This window comes from Nilaparvata lugens, chromosome 1 (assembly GCF_014356525.2).
Source record: "Nilaparvata lugens isolate BPH chromosome 1, ASM1435652v1, whole genome shotgun sequence".
In the NCBI taxonomy this organism is placed as follows: Eukaryota; Metazoa; Arthropoda; class Insecta; order Hemiptera; family Delphacidae; genus Nilaparvata; species Nilaparvata lugens.
The window spans coordinates 34033345-34053043 of NC_052504.1; the positions used below are offsets into that span (position 1 = coordinate 34033345).

Sequence of the window (19699 nt, forward strand, 5' to 3'; positions counted from 1 at the left end):
AACTTGCCGACATTATATAATATTGTATGAATAAAATCGTTCCAAATTTGTATGAATGTTTAGGTACCAAAATTGCTATGCAATATTCTTTTGCAATAAAGAATTATCAATGATATTATTATTCAACTTTTTATAAGTAACCTCAACATTTAAAAAGCAAAGCCTCCCTTACTTATCTTTCAATATCCTATTAAAATATTTGCCATGTAGTTTTTCTTGATGTAATGTAGTACTTTCTAGTCCTCCCGAACAAGAACGGGTGCACTGCTAGTCTCAAAAATAATATCAAAAAGATACTTTATTTCTATTTCAAACGAGATAAGAAACGATGGTATATATTTTTACAATATAAGACCGCCTTCGAGCTCTAGAAAATGAAAGTTTCCTACACTTTTGAGCTAGGATGCACAGCTAAAGAGATAAGAAATCTGAAACTTGGAATTTTTGACTTTGGGAGGGGGGGATTATCGAATTCTAAATTTTTGAAATTTTGAACATGTGATATATGAAATAAGACCACCTTGGAGCGCTGAAGAATAAAGGACCTCTATCTACACTTTTGAGCTCGGAAGCACGGTTTAAAAGATAAAAAATCTGAAACTTGAATTGGGACTTGGAAAAAAAATCGAAATGCCAAAAATTAGAAAATTTTCAACATGTGATACATGAAATAATACCGCTTTGAAGAGCTGAGAAGAATGAGCCCAATTTGAACCTGATCTGATAAAGTATTGAAAAGTTAGGTTACACATCGATTTTTGGACGTAAAATTTTTCGCCGTCCTTATGAATTCTACCAGATCAAATGAAACTTGACAAACATAATCTGTTTGACATCATCTGTTCAATGTAATGAAAATTATAAGGACGGAAACTCTTACGTCCAAAAATCGATGTGTGTGTAACTTATATTAAGGGGCATGTCTAGGAAGGCTGTTCAAAAAGTGTAGTACTAGGTAAATTTAACTGATGAGATGGGGAACGGAGTGAAAAAGCATGCTGGCTCACAAACATTGGTCTTCATAGCTCTACTCTCTCTCAATCGATGCGCTCTCTCACACATCAGTCTTCTCTTTCTAGAGAAAGAAGTTCATTACTTCAGTAGCACCACTATCACAATTGACACGCGCACTCACTCTCACATCAGTCTTCTCTTCCTAGAAAAGTTCATTATTATTATTATTATACACTGCATTGTCTACTCATTCTGCGGCTGTTCTAACATGACTGATCTGCTTTTGAGTAGCCTGGCTATAGATTGTATTCTTTTGCTTCAACAGTGTTATCAAAGAACACTTCATTTGACTAATTCTTCTAAATCGACATACAAGTTCATTAATATATGAGTGCACTATATTATATAGATACAGTAAGTGCTGAAGGCTGTTAATAAAATGGTTCATGCATAGACAAATAAAAATCATGATTCTTCATTCTTGACATTTAAATATATTTATTTTGATTCTAGATAGGAATTCATTTCTCCAGTAATAAAATTGTTTGGAGTACAGGATCAAATATTTCAATGTATTTATGTATATTACCAGGGAAAATCACAAACAAAAAATGATTCCAATAATAATTATAATAAATCAAATCAAATCAAATCAAATTGAAGAGCTCGATTCCAAACGGGCCTAAGTCCATTTTTGTGGAAATCGAGATATCAGCTGATTATTGAACCTTATACATAGACCTTCATTCCTAACATACTAACTACTCCAAACTATCCTTAATCACTACAAAATAAATATCACGTTTTTTTCCAAAGTGTATCAAAGTCCATTGCTGTTCCTTTCCATTCCAACCTTAGTCCTTTGCGCATGTGCAGAGCATCTTTTTCTGTCGGTCTGTCTACAGATTGAAGCCCAACTACCATTTTTACTTCGAGATCAGCGCGTTTTCAAGGGAAGAGAACAGTGAAAGTCAAGAATACATACACTGGGGATTACCAAGAACATCAAGTGATCAAGAAAATTTATTCAAAAAAATTGGCAAAATATATTCAACTCAGCAAATACAGCACTTGGAGAAACTTATCATATAAGTGACATGAAGAAGGTCCGAGTCCAAGTTTCTTTCCAAAATGTCACCAAGTCCATGGACTTGGTGACATTTTGGAAAAAAAGCAAGGAAATTAACCTATTACACAGAAATTAATTCAAAATATGCAAAATTATTGTATGGAATTCAAAAAACACACTTTATACATTGGATTATAAACATTTTCCAACATTTAAGTGATGACTATCAAAAAATCGATTTCCTGAGAAAAAACACTTTTGTGACTTGGGCCCATTTGGAATAGAGCTCTTCAATTGGTTTTTATTATCCATGATAACATGAAACAGCTGTTACATAGCTAAGGTGAACGTTATATTTTCGAGCTCAAAATTTAAGTGGTTTTATTCTTCATTTTGTGAATTTAACGTTTTTTCATGTTTTAACAAAAGTTTTACTATCAATCTATCAAAATTGAAAATTGTTTGTTTTATTCTAATCTATACTCTCAGATTGTGATTTGGTGTAGAAAATTGAAATGGACATAACCTTTGTATAATATTTGCACAATTTGAAACTGAATTAGGAAATTGAAAAAGTTTTGGGCAATAACCTGTTTTTTCTTTTCCGATCATTGTATTGTTTGTGCTAACCTAATAAATAAATAAATAATTAACAAGGCACAAGAATTCAAATCATACAACAACGCTACATCTTCTGCAACCAAATACATCTTATAACTAACATAATAGGACAAAGTATATTTATATATGAAATAAGTCTATTTATATTAGCTGGATAGGCCTACAACTGACTCTTCATTCTTGAGATTTGAATATATTTATTTTGATTCTAGATAGGAATTAATTTTTCCAGTAATAATATTGTTTGGAGTACAGGATCAAATATTTCAATGTATTTATGTATATTATCAGGGAAAATCACAAACAAAAAATGATTTCAATAATATAATAAATCAAATCTAATCGAATTGGTTTTTATTATCCATGATAACATGAAACAGCTGTTATATAGCTAACGTGTAAAACTTGATCTCTCCAAAACTAAATTTTTCCTGGGTAGTATCATGTAAATTTCTTGGGTTGAATTTGAATTGCCATGCATGGCCGAACATGGATAATAAAGAATTTACCATAGAATTAACTAGTTCAACATCGATGTCTGGTAATTGATGATCTGTTACAAAGAGATAGTAATTATTGTTATAGACAGTTAACATTTTCCTAGGTTCTGATGAGACATAGTTCATCTCACTGAGGTCAGGTAGGCGTACAACTTAATGAGACCGAAGCATTCCTGATTGTGCTCTCACTGGAAGAAGCATGCCGTGAACGTTGATCTGTAATTCAATCAACAGAATAATCAGTGTCGCATGCATATTCAGAAGACTTGAACAAGCATACAGTTCCACTGAAATTTAAGTAAATCGAATTCATATCTGGCTGAAGTAAAATACTAGGTAGCGAACTGCGATGAATAATGCAGTCTTGTTTTTGAGTTGCATCAATGGCAAGCGGGTCGGTCGATTGTGGTGGTTCTTGCATGAGAGTTGAAGGCGGATCCGATCGATGGTAGCCCGGTGAACGCTTAGCACAACAAACGGCATACAACGACGAATCAGCTCATGTTGGAAATTCCCTCTTTCGCACCTCGCACCCCGCACCACGCACAGCTGTCTCCTTCATCATTTCCCAGTTCACAGCATCAAGGCTTCGGCGGCACACGGGGGCAAAAGCTAACTTTCAATGCTGCTCAGTTAATAACGTTATACTTTCTCATTTCACGTGGAGCAGTCGCTTCTCCAGAGGCTGCTGGGTTGGTAGCATTTTCTCCAGACTCCAGAGACCGGAGCGAATTCAGTGTAGCACTGCACAGTTACGTGTGATAAGAACTCGATCCCTGTCGCATTTTTTCTCATTTCAAGCCCCATGCTACAAATTATCGGCGAGAAATCAACTTTTTGCCTACTTTCCACCTTCAGCCAATTTTAACTATGGATGAAATTAGGGGGAGAGGAACGCATTTGGAATCAAATTTGATATTAAAATAATTTTCTTGTATAGTAGGTACTTTTCCCGTCAAGTACTGAATGTACTTGTAATTGTACTGTACAATTAAAGTACACTAAAAGTGATAAGAATCATAACAATCCACTCTATTTTCCGACAAATAATCTAAAGGTGATGAAGCTCCTTGAATTATGAAGTGAACTTAGAATTGATAGAGCAGAGAGCTGAAAATAGTTTGTAATGAAGTTCGGAATAATTAGTTTACTCTTGAACCAGACGATTTCTACTATCCAACGGCACTTGCATTTTAATGCATTTGGAGGTTTTTGAAAAAAAATAAGTTTACTTATAAAGATAAATCAGGAAGAGGTCACAGATAAGCAAACTATTAAGAATGGTGAAGCTTATTAATGTTACTCGAAAGGCTCTCCACCTATTACCATTGTAAACATCTTGAAGAAACTAGAAGAAAGTTTTCAGTACATACAGGTATCATAGCAATCACATTCGGAGTTGGGTTCTCCAAAGAATGAGGTTCGTCCTATTACATTTCTCTCACGAAAATATTCAAAACTTTTTCTGTCTTGAAAACTTGTTCCTGTCGAGAAAACTTTTTAACTGTAAAATAGTATAAAATTCTATTCTAGAATCTCATCAGCAGCAGGAGAATGACTTTCAGAGTAGACCTGTGATGAATTTGAGAATAAGGAATCAGAACATTAATTTGTGTATTCTCTATTTCTAGGGTGATGCTTCCAAAGTACAGTTCATTCTCATGCACATTACACTTTCAATTCAAAACTGTGGAATACTTCAAGTAAATAGAGAAATTCGCTTTGGGAGTGGAAATTTCTCAAAAATTTGTATTTTACAATTTTAATAATAAAATCCACAAAAAAAGTTGAAACAATTTTTATTTGATGAGGTACAAAAAACATAGACATCAGCATCGACTAGTAGGCTGTTGTAATTTTAATTGAATCATTAAACTCCTCTATATTCACAAGCACATGTATCAGGTACCACGCTCAGCAAGAGATAAAAATAAAGACTGCTTCCAAAAAATTATCAATACTGCACGTATTATTATTACAGTCGTGAATCAAGATATAGGTCAACCCTTATCAACGTTTTCGTTACAAGAACAGTGCTATCTGGAGACTATTTGAAATTCAAAATGATTGTGAGAATCCGAGTTCAAAACACGTAGCAAATGAGGTGTGTGCCCCAATCTTGACCATTTGAATTTTGATAAGGCTCATCTGATATCTGTTTCCACATCGACTACGAAGACATTTCTATAAAGAAGTGTCCAAACTTTACAAAGAGTTTGAATCGAGAAGTATTCAAAATTCACAGCGAGCACACTAAACCAGCAACGTCAAATTTTCTGTTCATGAACATTCCGCGAGACTGAAATGGAAGTGACCTTGTGCGCAAAAAGTGAGTACACAACTGTCGAATTAGTATGCGAGTGAGATTGTCATGCAAATCTCAGCGATTGAACGTGTTCCTTGTTATTTTGTAACAGCCCGAGGCGACGGTATGACGTGTGTCGTCTCCGAGACGCTTATTTTTCGACGCATTACTTTCAAGTATTGGAACAATGGAAAATTTACAATCCAAGCATAGCATCAGACTACTTGTGCCTTCCACAACACACATGACATACTCATACAAACAGCTGTTGAGGAGTTCCGTGTCACTCCCTTGTTGTCCGACAATGCTGCATTCTTGAGAAGATCTCGCCAAGAAGCGACCTGCCTAATGAAAGCAACAATAACAATACCTAGTGCTGATAACAATGGCTTCAAGTGATGCCAACAACTCATCCACGGCTATTGACTATAATGAATTCTATTATAAAGCTGTTAATTGTAACAAAAAACATGTAAAACTAGTTTCCAGTCGTAATCTATTGTTTTGAGTACTTCCTGCGAATTTATCGGAGCATTGAAAACAAAGATTTTTCAGGAAATCTGAATATTATCAAGTATGTTGAGGAATACGCATGCTTATGAAAAGTACCATGACAAATGATTGGATAAATATTTATCACCCACGAATGTTGCCTAGTATAATCATGGCGTGCAAAACAGCAGCTTTCCAAAATAATAACGCTTCTAAATCATAGATCTCAGGATACGAGTATCATAGCTTCTTTTCTTTTAACTTCAAATTGCTGAATTGTAATGTCATTTATAGTTCCATCGTATTCTGAACTCATCTAAACGCTACCAATGTTCATAGTTAATTCTAATAGTTTATGCTAATTTTAATGAAGATGAGACTAGTCAAATGTTGCTTGTCGTATTCAGTATTCGGGATGACAGGTGGTATTTAAGAACGCACGACCAGAGATATAAACACACCACAAGCTTAATGAGTTCACAAAACAAAACCAGATAAAAATGTTAATTTGGAAGGTGAGGCCAATGACACAAATGACCTCTCATTAATAATTAATCACTAATAGATTGAGTAGCGGATGACTCCAAAAACTCCACTGGAGTATCAAAAGTGTTGTGAGTCTTTATTTGCGTCTTAAGAAGCGAAAGTTTATAGATTGGTAGTTATCAAGAATTTCAGATTTGAGAATACATTCAACTCTCAAATGAGTTATGATAAGAGAGAAGGTTATTTGAGCTAAGATCGAGTTTCATGGATATGATGAATTTTGTAGCCAATATTATCTTCTTCTCAATGCGCACTGGACTGATTCTTCCCTCAGAAAGTGTACTTGGTAACTATTGATATTCTGCAAAGTCACCCAAGAGTTTGATGGATTTTTCGATGTTATTATGTTGATTTTTTGAAAAAAAATTTCAACTATATAGATTAATGAATAAAATTGTCCAATGCTTTAGATTAACTATATATTATTATATTCATATATATGTGACTAAAACAGTTACGATTTATTTATAATCTATAGTAAGAGTCAAATGTATAAATGATTCCAATAATACCGATATCAATGATTTCTCTACTTTTTCTTTGATGGTGGATCGCACGTGTAGAAACACGTGTCTTATTATTCGGTTCACTGTAATTAGCTATCAAAGGGCAATTTGTAATTTCAATTGTTGAGCGGATAAACTAATTGACAGGTGTAATACAGTAGCTGATGATTTGTCCCGGCTAATTGATCGATTTGGAAGTATGGGCTCAGTTGAGGTGGAAGGTAATAACTGTGAGAGCATTGTCGACATTGAATTACATACAAGTTTTGTTGTATGTAATGAATTTATTTCAGGGCCATCTGCTTGTTTCATTCACCTGTATTATAGACCTAATGAACATATTGTAAACGTTCGGTGGGATCTTCTTCTCATTTACAGTTCAATGTCATAGCTAATATCCAGTCGACCTCTAAACTCCTAACTGAATTACGGCAAGGCTCTTCGGCGGTTTCACATTATTATCAGACCATCTCCAATTGAAATGGTTTTTTGGCAATGAGTCATAAAGAATTAGTACAGGAATTATAGGACTACATCCATGTATGATCCAATCATCAGGATATTCGTGACACATATCCAATCGGGTCAAGATACTTACACGTATAAAACTTCTCAGTAAATCATCTCATGGATCATAAATCAACCAAGATTAAGTTATTTAGTAAGCAGTAAATCAAGAAACACTTGGAGAAGTGGACGTAATAAATAATAATAATACATTTTAATTTGTACACGGTATAAACTATACAAATGAATAAAATGAATGTATAACAAATTCTAACAATGACTAAATTAAACCACATGAACAAAATGTTTGGCAATAGATCAAACTAATAACAAGATCCAATTATAAATTTGCATACAACCACGAACAATGAAAGTATCCACATTACAATCAATAAACAATATTATTATGAATTGCTAACATTCAACAAGCTCACACCAGAAGGTAGTTCCTAATCAATAAATTAAATAGATTCAACACATTCAAAGAACTCAGTAACTTAAATACATTCAACAAGTTCAGCAAATTCAATAAATTTAATACATTAAACAAATCTACTAAACTCAAAAAACTTAACAATTTATATCAACTTAACTAATTCAATTAGTTTACAGACTTCACTTTCAATAAAAAGAACCTACTCAATTATCAATAAACATTTCCATTTCCATAAAATAGAATCGTTATTGTTATGTAGCCCTAACGATTTCAGAGACCATAGTACCCCTCCTAGCCAGTGCCTTAGTAGTATATTGATAAACATGTTCAATTTTCTCAACATTAAAATTAGATAATAAAACCGTTATTTCATGAACGTTCTGAACTATGTTATGAACATGAGGCGCAATGTATTGAATCCTGAGGTCTTCATAAGAGGGACAATTAAGAAGAGAATGCAGAATTGTTTCTAAGTGTGATTCACAAGTGGGGCATATTTTCTTTGTTCCAACTTGATACCTGTTTCCATTAATTTGAATGAATGCACTTTTTGCCGATAATCTCAATTGTGTTACGCGCCCAATTCAATTCAGTTATTTATTCTTCTTTACAATGAAGCACAGATCGGGAGGGAAAAACTAAGAATACCTTGTACTCTTTCTCTCCCAAATTTAGGTAACATTAAAAGTCCAAATGAGGTTGTCTTCTAGATTTCCACAGTATTTCCTGTCCAAAAATATTTATACAAACCATTCTTTTGGCAAACAATTCGAATTGGCAGCTGAAAAGTAAGCTGTTCTCCCAGTACCGAATCAGGATTGAACATTCTATACAAAGGATTTGAGAATTGTCAGACCTACATCTATCCTCCTCTATCATCCTCCCCGAATACGCTTCCAGGATTCTATTTCTGTTGTTCAGCAGATCCACTGCATCAAACCAATTTTCCGTCCATAAATTCGGAAACTGAACAGTTTCTAACTCCCTCTTCATATAAGACGTCCAATCACCTTCGAAGTTTGTTTTTAATAGAAGAAGATAACACACATGAGGGTACCTAGACTCTGCCATGTTTACAACTTTGATCAACCATGACAGGGATCTTTCATCTTAAATACATGAAGCTTGAGTTCGGCCTATCAATCTCCAATGTGACACTCCAACTCGGCGTCGACCGGATCAGACGTTGAATAGAAGAATAACTGTGCTTTCTCTATTGCTTCTTCATAACCCAAACCCCAAACCTCTGAACAATATTATAGACAGGATGGAATGACAACGGTATCAAACAACTTCATCTTTTTTATCCATTTCTCAGATCTGACTCTAGATGAAACATTAATCGCCACTGTTGATTCCGCTTTAGCCCTACTTATTGAAGACGTCATACTACTTGATTCTTGAATACAGTAGGGCTGCCAAATGTCTTCATTATTTGATTTTCCAGTTGTATATCATTGTTCTGAGATTGAAAGGAAACCATTTTTGGCTGCGGGCTGCGGAGTCCCTCTCATATATCATTCAGTTATCACTAAACAAAAATCATCAATTCATTATCGCAAACTCATTTACGAGAAAAAACATTTTTTTCACAATAACATTATGGAATGAAAGTAAAATAGTCGGACTAGTTTCAAAATGATTTCGTCTTCAAATGAAAGTAATTATTGGCAAAGTTGTGGAATGCAGGCAGCTGAATTGAATGAGAAGCCTCTTGTTTTATTTGTTCCAATAAATCATCATTTATAAGAATTAGGCTTCTAATAATATTAGGCTTATAATAATATTAGGCTTCTTTATAATATTATAGCCTGCAACTACTACTCTAAAGTAAATAACCGGCTGAAGTATGACAGTCGTAAGGCCCATTGACGGCTTAAATTATATATTCAGGCGGTGGGACCTTCCCGCAAGGGACTCCCCACCAACAAAAGCCATACGAATTTACTTTTTACTACTACTCTAGTAGTGGTAAATACTCTAGTAGTGGCATAGTAAATTACATTTGTAAAGTGAGTTGAATTTACGCCCACGAGCAAAAACTGGAGATGCTTTTATGTTTTCTCGCTGAAATAGTGTTTCATCATTTTCAGTTGCACAGTATAACACATTGTTTTGCTTTTGGAATTCTTAAATCATTGTAAAACTACCTCAAATTTATTTGTACTGCACTGCTCAACTAGCATCAAGTACATTCATTTGAAATTAATGATCATTTTCAACCTTGAAATGATTTTTCTCCCATTAACCTTGACAATAAACTCGGTTTTATTTTATCCTTTATTCTATTAAGCCATTCAGGCCAAGATATTCATAAATATTACAAGTGTTATCAGAATATATCTTCAAATTACCGAACTGCGATAACTTTCTCATAAATAATTTTATTGTGAGAAATACATGACAACACATAGCGACCTGTGGGAAAATACTGTATTAGTAAGCGGTTCAAAACAAGTTCGACATACATCAAACCTTTTTTTTATCAATATTTTAATTTATTGGAATTGATCGTGTTGGAAAGCCTATTATTCATAGGCATACTCAACGGTCGACTTGTAGAAAACTCTAAAAACAGAAGTACAACATATTAATGTAATAAGTTATTGAACTATTTTCCTGCTCTGTTGAAATGAGAATATAACAACTTTCCGATGACAAATATCCCTCTCAACGTCTCAAGTGAAATCTATACTATAATAAAAAACTGGCTTATTCACATTCGGGATAGGAAAATTTTGTTTGACGCATCATCATGTCCGAACTACTGGACTGATTAACTTGAAATTTTGCATATAGATTCTTAATTACCCGTGGATGGTTATAGGCCTTATTTTCAATTCTTCAAGATTTCATTACGTCAAGTTTTAAAATTGACCCTTGCGGAGCACAGGATTCCTGCTAGTCTATAATAATATTCCATTCCAAGTTGATTATAAAGCATTTGCTGACAGATAGGATTCTTAAGCAACCAAATTCTTAACATATATTCTCCGAACAGCAATATTGTATGCTCAGCATAGACCGAACAATATTCGAAGCTCAACATATTTTATTATATCCAGCGATTCATTAATCTGTTTATTTACAGAAATCTCCTTTCCACGCTGAGTGTTCTTGAGTTTAAGTAGATTCTCTCTCTTTTGTAGAAAATTCTCTTTTGTAGAAATTCTCTCTCGATTTCTCTCTTTTGTAGATTCTCTACAAAAAGGAGTTATGTGCTGTCCTCAATGACGAGAGTACGTCATTCATAGAATCTGAGCGATTTGATATCACCAGAGATAACTGATACTAAACATAGATACTAAAGATACTAAACAGTATCTTTACTCTATGATACCACGCAAACCGCAGCGTTAACGACTTTCTCACTTATGGAAGGCGCCATAGAGTTTTGTCCATCGTTCATTCACTTTTCGAATTCGTGGACTGATTTGAATGGGCCATGCTATCACTTTTAAACTGCTATTGACACCAATGATCTAGCCCACTGAACATTGTCTTGTCTACTTTGTAACGGTACTGCTATTCATCTTCATCAAAAGAGTGAGTGGAATAGGAGGTCATAATCAATAAACTGTGTCAAATATTAAGGTTTCACTGATCAAGAGTCTTCTAGTTTAACTTGAGAGAGATGGGACTGAACAATTTCTATTCTATTTTTAGATTAATGAAGAGTTCACGTTAAGTTGGATTAAAGTGAATATCATGACGTTGAAATTATTTGTATGGAATTATCCATGACCTAGAGTAACAGAAATATAATTGAGATCATTCATGAATATTGATAATTCACTATTGAGCACTCTACGATATACAGAATCTATTAGTTCATAGAGCGCATATAGGTTAGAAAAATCTCCTGTTACTATCCTCTGAATATGATGGGTTTGGGTTAGGATAGGTTAATCCGAAGATAGCCTAATAGATTAAGAGGGTTCAACTCACGAGACAAAAAATTCGCATGTTCAAGTAAATAACATTCTCCAAATAGAGTGGAGCTCGTTTTTACGAATTGTTCCAATGTAATCATGTATAGTAACTGAATTTATATGCTTCTCTATGTTCCTTGCTAGATCTAATATCCTTGAAATACATTTTATTCGAGCTGACAATTTCAATATTCTTGAGTACTCTCTTCCTAGGAACTCAAGTTAATATTTTTCATGTGCTCCATTATAATAATGTCCCTCAGAGAACGCTGAATCTAGCTGGCAGTAAACAACATTTTTGGTCGCCTCTTGAGCTCTCCATAAATCTATAATCATACAAATGAAGGGTTTTCTAAGACTAAAATTCAGAGGCTTATCATATAAGATGTTTAGTTGTCAAATAGATAGCTCGTATATGTAGTTTAGTTCTTATCAATCTCCGGCTTGTTTTTATAGTTGATACACAAGGAAGTTATTCTAATGGAATTTTATTTTCCTGTTTCTAATCACTTGTGACGAAAAACAAGAGCTATGATAATTTATTGATCGCAATAATTATATTAAGAAATCGATGAATAGAAATATGAAATATGATTAGAAATATGTTGGGAACATCTCTTATTACTCATGATTCTCATTATTTGATCGTCATTATTTTTAACGATTTGCAATGTTCATCATGCGGTTTATGGACTTATGATGAACTCTAATGAACACACTGGCCGTTGAATAAAACTGAAATATTATTTCATGCTTATCCTCATGTCAGATGAAACCAAGATTGGGAAGTACAAGATTTCTGAATTTTCAACTATGTAAGTGATTCTGTAATTGTACGAATGTATGAATTGGACTGAAGATGAAAACTCAATTATTATTACAGGATAAACTGATAAAGTGAATGATACCTTATACTGATAAGGTAAAGTTAGTTTCTAAAATGAATATTTATCCTGACATCGAACAATGTTTTAAGTAACAGGATCAAGTAACCGACATGAAGCAAATTGTACTTTATCAAGTTGCCCAATCTGAGTCTCAACATAATATTTTATGAAAAAAATGGGAAATGTTGAAGATAATATAATTTTTGAATGCAAGGAGAGGATTTAATTAATAGCAGTAAGATTTGAAGTGATGATATAGATACTCTACATTCTTCTATGCTATTTTAGCATCTCACATCAAGCTTCTCAGTATTTTGAAGCTTAATTTTGAGTATTTTGTTTGACATTCTGCCACAAGCCCTATGAAAACAAGCCTGTGTTTTGTTTGGCGACGTCGACCATGAATGGGTGATATTATGAAGAACAGCTGAGATTGTTGAGAGTTTGGAGTGATACCTGGGAGTCACCCACGGAAATAATTATTAGGCTTTGCTCGACTCTCATCCCTGCCAGGCCCAGGCTTTGGATGCAGGCAAGCCACCTGCTTTGAACAGAGACGGCCTCAGGCCTCACAGAATGCAACGTTGCATTATTGCTGATTCGGCTACCTTTGATCACACACTGATTCGGGAGCTGCTCCATCCCATTACGATGCTCTAAATACTCACTCGCATATAAAAACAAACTATTTGCTGAAAATAACATGCTTTTGGTACAGCATGTAAATTATGATAGGAGGGAGAAAGAGTGTTAATGACATTGAAATGAAAATTCGTCACAGTGCTTTTGAGTAGCTTATTCAACAACATTTACAGCGAAAACTGAGACCAGCTCGGGAAATGATATCTCTGTTACGTATAAAAAATAATCACCAACATCAAACTATTACTTCAATGTTTTTGAGTAAAGCTAGAAGATTAACAGTTTCGGCCCAATGATTAACTGTTTTTATGGCAAATCTTACTAAAATATTTCTTGTATTTCTTGAGCCTTGAAGCTTATAAAAAACATATGCAAGAAGATAGATTTGACTGTAATGTAGCAGTGAAAATTTTAACGCTCGTATGATGAAATCTACACCAATCTATATAAATGGAGTAGAGAGATGGTAGGCAAATTCAATATTCATTATAAGCATATATCTCATAAATCATCTTCCAGTCATTGTACATCAATCTTATGATCATACAATCTTTTGTTCTGATCATACAAGTAAGAAAGTTATCTACAGAAAATAAGCATTAAACTATTCACATTATTGTGAATGAGGACAATAATAAGAGTATGTGATGGATTTATATCAGTTTTGAGTCGTAAAATCATCGATCATTAATGAAAAAAATATTGATCAATTGAATTGATCATTAGTGACCGTTATCCACTTTTCACTGCGTATTTAAACTATTCCGGATTATGCTGTAGAATTACTATTGGAAAACAAAGCTTGCTATCGTAGAACTAGTATGCACTACCTACATAATATATTATTTTGCAATATTAAGGTTCCATTTTTCATAAGATACTATATTTAGACAATACTACACAATATTTCGAATCTGTTTGTATACGATTTCATAAGTTTCTCTTCCGATTTCAGAGCACCTTAGAACTGTTGGGATATTCTACTGGTAGGGAAGAGCCATCTTGTCAATTGTTTATCCATAACAATGACGTTTGAAACTTTATCGAGTCGCATGAAATGCCAGTCTGACAGGTAGGCTGTAATAAATCAATTTCAGTGTCTAAGTTTGGTATTCAGCGTAAGCACTTGTCATAGTTTTTGTTTGGGCTACAGTTTCTCCATCAATAATACACCTCCAATATATCTATTAAGTATTCTCTTATCTAAGCCTGGGCCTACAATGCATTCAACAATGATTTGAGCCTTCAGTGATTTGATGAGTCTACATCTGAGATGGAATTTGTTTTATCCTGGTAATATTCATATTACCCAACACTATACAAAACGTGATGTATTATTTTATTATTTGTGTGAACACTTACTATCATGGATGAACCCAATATTTTGGCTTATCATACTACATTGATATTATTCACTCCTGGCACTTCCTCATTCTCATTGTTATCCAAGAATTTCATTATTACATCTTGAAATTTCAAATTCATATCAATAATTATTCTAATCAAATTCGTTACTGTAATACAAAAAATAACTTCTAGTATCATTATTCATTCCGCTATAGGTCCGAACTACTTGTTTCATGTATCAAATAGAGAAACGATCATTCATAAATACACTGTCATCCTCCCAGGACTCATAAAAATTACTTCAATTACTTCATTCTCCCAAAAATCATTAATTATTTTTTAAAAATTCGATCAGTGTTTACTCATTCCAGTAATAAATACCATACATTATACGTCTTGATACCATACATTTTGATAATTCATTTGAAGGGTGAAAACTCTCATATTCGGAAAATACAAAATTTAAAGATGTAGTAGATGCATAATTGTATAATTAATCGCTACATTATGTTATATCAATACTATTAATTTATACAAGAACCCTCAGAGAGAATTCATGTGTCAAGTTCAAGATACAAATATTCACTGGGGGACTTGGGGTTAATTGCCAATTAAATTATTCAGTGAAGCTTGAAATGGTAATCAAACTAATTACCTGTAGGCCTAATGATTTTCTGCCAGCGTTTGAATGCACCCTGAGTACAGCTATTGCAACAAATAAAAGGTACCGTCAAAACACAATAACTGCACAGAAATAAAATACCAGTTCACACAGAGAGTCAATTGAGCGCACGCATATACGCGATCTGACCGAAACAGGGTCCGTCACGACCAAGCGATCCGTGTGCCAGTGCCACTGACAACTGACTATCAACAGCCGCCTCTGCTCTGCCAACCTCTAAACTTTCCTCTCACTCTCTTTCATTGCTCTCTCACTCACTCTCTCTCTCTCTCTTTAGAACAACGCGACCTCCGTACCATTGCGCAGGTCCCACCGTCAGCCGCCCGCAAATTACTCTTCCATTACGATAAGAAATTTCAGCGAGGAAAATGACCAATTTCTTAAAACATCTTTTCTCATAAGTTGGAAAACGAATTTGTAGTTTTCCATTGCGGATTAGTGCCCACACGTCATAACTCATAATACTCCTTACGAGCGCCTGCAGAAAAGAGTAATACACTCAACCTATTTTACGACACCAACAGGCGGTTCCCCTATGAAAAATCACTTCTGCTCACTCGGGCAACTTCAGTCAATTTGTGAACCAAGTACCAGCTTTTTATTGTTCAGCGTTTCATATTCGTTGTGTAATAAAACTTTATTATTCCTTTTATACGAATTCAAAGGATTAGATTTCTAACTTATTCATTCGAGGTTAGGAATTAGAACTTATCCTCAGTCTTCTTGAGGTTGGACATTTTTCTAAAAATAGTATAACGGTCAAAATGTTGTTGTTAATAAAACAATCCTTAGGCCTACTTCATTCAGTAATACGATAAAAATTCTTCGTACCATACATGATAATTTTTTGAATGATGTAATTGTCGTAGAAATATTAAGAAACTTATCTCTTAGTAATTAGAGTTATCACATTGGAGATTTGGATATTGCAATAATGGTTAATGAACTAAAGTGTGAGTACAAGCACTGTCTGTACTAATGTTTGTACAAACATCAATAAAAAGCGTTCAATGATAAATCATAAGATTCTCAAGTTCTAAACTCGTTATAGAATATCTCGACCACGGAATGCTGTAGACAGAAGAAGAGGAGAATAGCCTACTTTACCATGGAGGAGATCAGAATACTGATATTCATGATATTGGATCAAGATATTCGACTGGTAGTCGAAAGTACGAGATCTCAAAATAATAACGCTGAATGTATAGAATGTGATTACCGTACATTGTCATCATATTGAATTGATAACATTGGATAACGATATTATGAAACGAATTGAGAGAAATTCTGGTTCTATGATAGAGAAATTAATGATAAATACGAGTAAAAATACAGGTAATAATTGATCTATCACCTGATGAATATATGATTTTCCATTAATAAAAGCTGGGAGAGTACTTTGCGAGAACACGAGAATATTTCCAACTAAGCCAAAATTTGTTTGAAAGGCTCTTAAACAGGTGGTCAACCTGGTATTATTATACCTGTAATTAGGCAGCAAAGTGGTATCTTGTGAGATAAATCTCCATCATGAGAATTGCTGAAATAATTTATAATAGAGTTGTTTTAAAACTCAGTTTCTTAAAAAAAAATAGTATAAACAATATACATTTATAGGATAGTGAATTTAAGCGATGAACCATGGGATTTGTTGAAGGAGAAGCTAGACGATTACATTCAAAGTAAGCTACTCGAAATTCATCTGATCGTTGAGGCCTGAGTAAACGGAGCAGTTGAAGTGAGTGGTAATTTAATATCGGAATGGACAGTTGTTTACTGGAAGTTTTCGGGTGTGGGTAAGTGGCAGGGCGGAGGTGTGTGGGGGGAAGAAGGGGCACAGGCTCATCTCAGCCGTTGTTATTCGGTGGTCGTTCGCTTTTCAATCTGGCCTCAGGACACGCGGCCTCCGCCACACCAACACCGCCACCTCCGCCGTCTCCGCCGCCTCCGTCGCCTCCAACTCTCAATATGAGTTGGCAGGCAGGCAGGCAGGCAACTCACGGCGTGGACGCAATGCTAATGGACGCCACTGAGAACAGCTCACTACACATCACTTATTTCCCTTTTTTCTTTCCACAAATTGCGGTTAACAGATGAGTTATGCTGGTCCTACCAGCAGAACGTGGATAGCAAAAATTGAATTTCACAAAGAATTCCAATTTTGTAGTGGTTTGTAGCTTTTTGTCACATTGGTCACCTCTAATCCATTATTGGTGTCCTTCAAAAGTATTTAGTGGCTCCTGGTCCTTTAAACAACTCAATAAATTGCATCCCTCATCATTACCTACTGTTCACTGTATTTGTTTTCCAAGAGAGCTCCTATGAAAGTATTAACAAAATTTAGGTTTTCATGATTTGAAGGCTTTTATAACTCCTAATGATTCCAACCCTACTCTCACAAGGATTAGCAGCTGCAGTTGTTGAGAATGACTCACCGTGAAACAAAGCATCATAATCTTTGAAATAATATTGAAACAAACATATTTCAATCAGCTTCTCTCAGGTGAGTTGCATTGTTTTGTAATACCACCTTGTGAAGAATGCTATAATTATAATAATAAACTGATCACGATCATCATCAATGGAAAAGCAACAGGTTGAACATTGCGCACATAAAGAATTAATTACAATTTATTAATGCGAGATACTCGGATGCTGAGGAGAATTGGCAGAGATCCAAGTAGGATAAACACACGAAAAAATAGATTGAAACAACAAGAAAACTGGCAATGGAAGGAATGTAGGAAGCTCTTGTTGAATTTTAATTAGGCGCAATAAAAGAGACATCTGCGGCTCAAGAACAAAGGATCTGCTTACTTAAGTTGGGACAAACTAGGATCCACTTACCTGAGTTACTGGGTACTTGTGACGAGGTTCAACAACACAGATTGCCGTCTTCACACTTCAAATGCTAAGGCATCACAATACAGCTTCACAGTAGAGCATCTGACCCAGTGTAACGTCTTCTGTAAACGAAAAAAATTCAGTCACAAATTTGTTAAATCTACACTATCACAGTTTCTTATCGGATTACATTCCAACTCTCCATTTTACAGGATAATTCCGTTGTTTTCTACAAAATTGATGGTGAAACATTGGAAGTGTTAGTTTGAATAAAACAATAGTTTCAATCAAACCATCATCAATTCCAATTGAATGATTGCAAAACTTCAATAATTATGTATCCAAGTAAATTCAATATTCGAGAATAGAGTTAACATAAGATAATCTTGAGAAATTTCAAGACAAACAATGATGTTAAGGTCATAACTAATGTTTAATTGTCCAATCATATTACTATTCAGCCACATTTTTGGTTCTACACCTACTTTGAACTACTGTATTACCAGAGATGATATAATTTATAGAGGAAATTCTATACCGTATATGGTACATTCTATTTCCTTTGCTTCCACTATTTATCATTTTATCAATATTTATCAACGATTTTCTGTAGTCAATTGGAAATAAGGGATTAAACTTGGAAATGGAGTATTACACCTTCCCTCTTAAAAGGTTTTCTATATGAATATTGTAAAATTACTACTCCCTGTCTACTCATTGAATGTGGAATGTTTTTATCCTGAGATTCAAGCGAGAAATTTATATCACTTCATATCATGTAGGATAGTAGGGAATGTAATATTATTGATACGTATCATAATGGTGATAAAGATGGTTCGCCTATTCACATGTACAAAACAAAACTTGGACAAGTTCATGTTTGGTGACACATCTGACTAGAAGGCAAAACAAACATGTATTCTCAACAGAGAAAAACACAACTCAGTGACAAAGAAAGGGTAGCTCCCGAAACGCCAAGCGACAAAATTTATGTTCAGTATATTTTAACAGAATAGCCAACTGAATTTGAACCGAATTCCACATATATTACAGCAGGCCCTGAAGGCATTTTGCAGTATTCTCATAGTCAGCAGTTGTTCCAACAGTACTGTTCCAACAGTATTTAACGAATACTTCCGTCAAGATGATACTGCAAACTTTCTACTTTGTAGATATTTTCATAATTAATGATTAGTACTTAATGTATCATAAAGATACTTCTTACCTAAAGTTCATTCTTTTATTAAGGATCTTGCTGAGACAATCTAGCGAAGTTTTCAATAATAATATTATCTTCTTTGAGTCCCGACTTTTTATTCCAACTTTCCTGATGAATTAACTAGAATTATTTATAATAGTCAATAAAAATCAAGAGTTTTTGAATAAGTCTAATAGGAATTGGGATCAATCAATATTGAAATTAAATAAA

At 34.2% G+C, this 19699-nt stretch overlaps 2 protein-coding genes across 2 annotated transcripts in view; one reads left to right on the top strand and one right to left on the bottom strand.

Annotated features, from left to right (window-relative positions):
- LOC111044522 (Ig-like and fibronectin type-III domain-containing protein 2) overlaps nucleotides 1-19699 on the bottom strand; it is a 325827-nt gene that overhangs the window by 133188 nt on the left and 172940 nt on the right. Inside the window, exon 5 of the mRNA XM_039423891.1 lies at nucleotides 18274-18392. The gene's annotated coding sequence lies outside the window, so the exon portion shown is untranslated. The remainder of the gene's footprint in view (nucleotides 1-18273; nucleotides 18393-19699) is intronic.
- Nucleotides 14353-19699, top strand: part of LOC120351003 — a 46261-nt gene continuing 40914 nt past the window's right edge. The window contains exon 1 of the mRNA XM_039426730.1: nucleotides 14353-14469. Within this exon, the coding sequence (XP_039282664.1) occupies nucleotides 14423-14469 (47 nt within the window). The 5' untranslated portion in view covers nucleotides 14353-14422. The remainder of the gene's footprint in view (nucleotides 14470-19699) is intronic.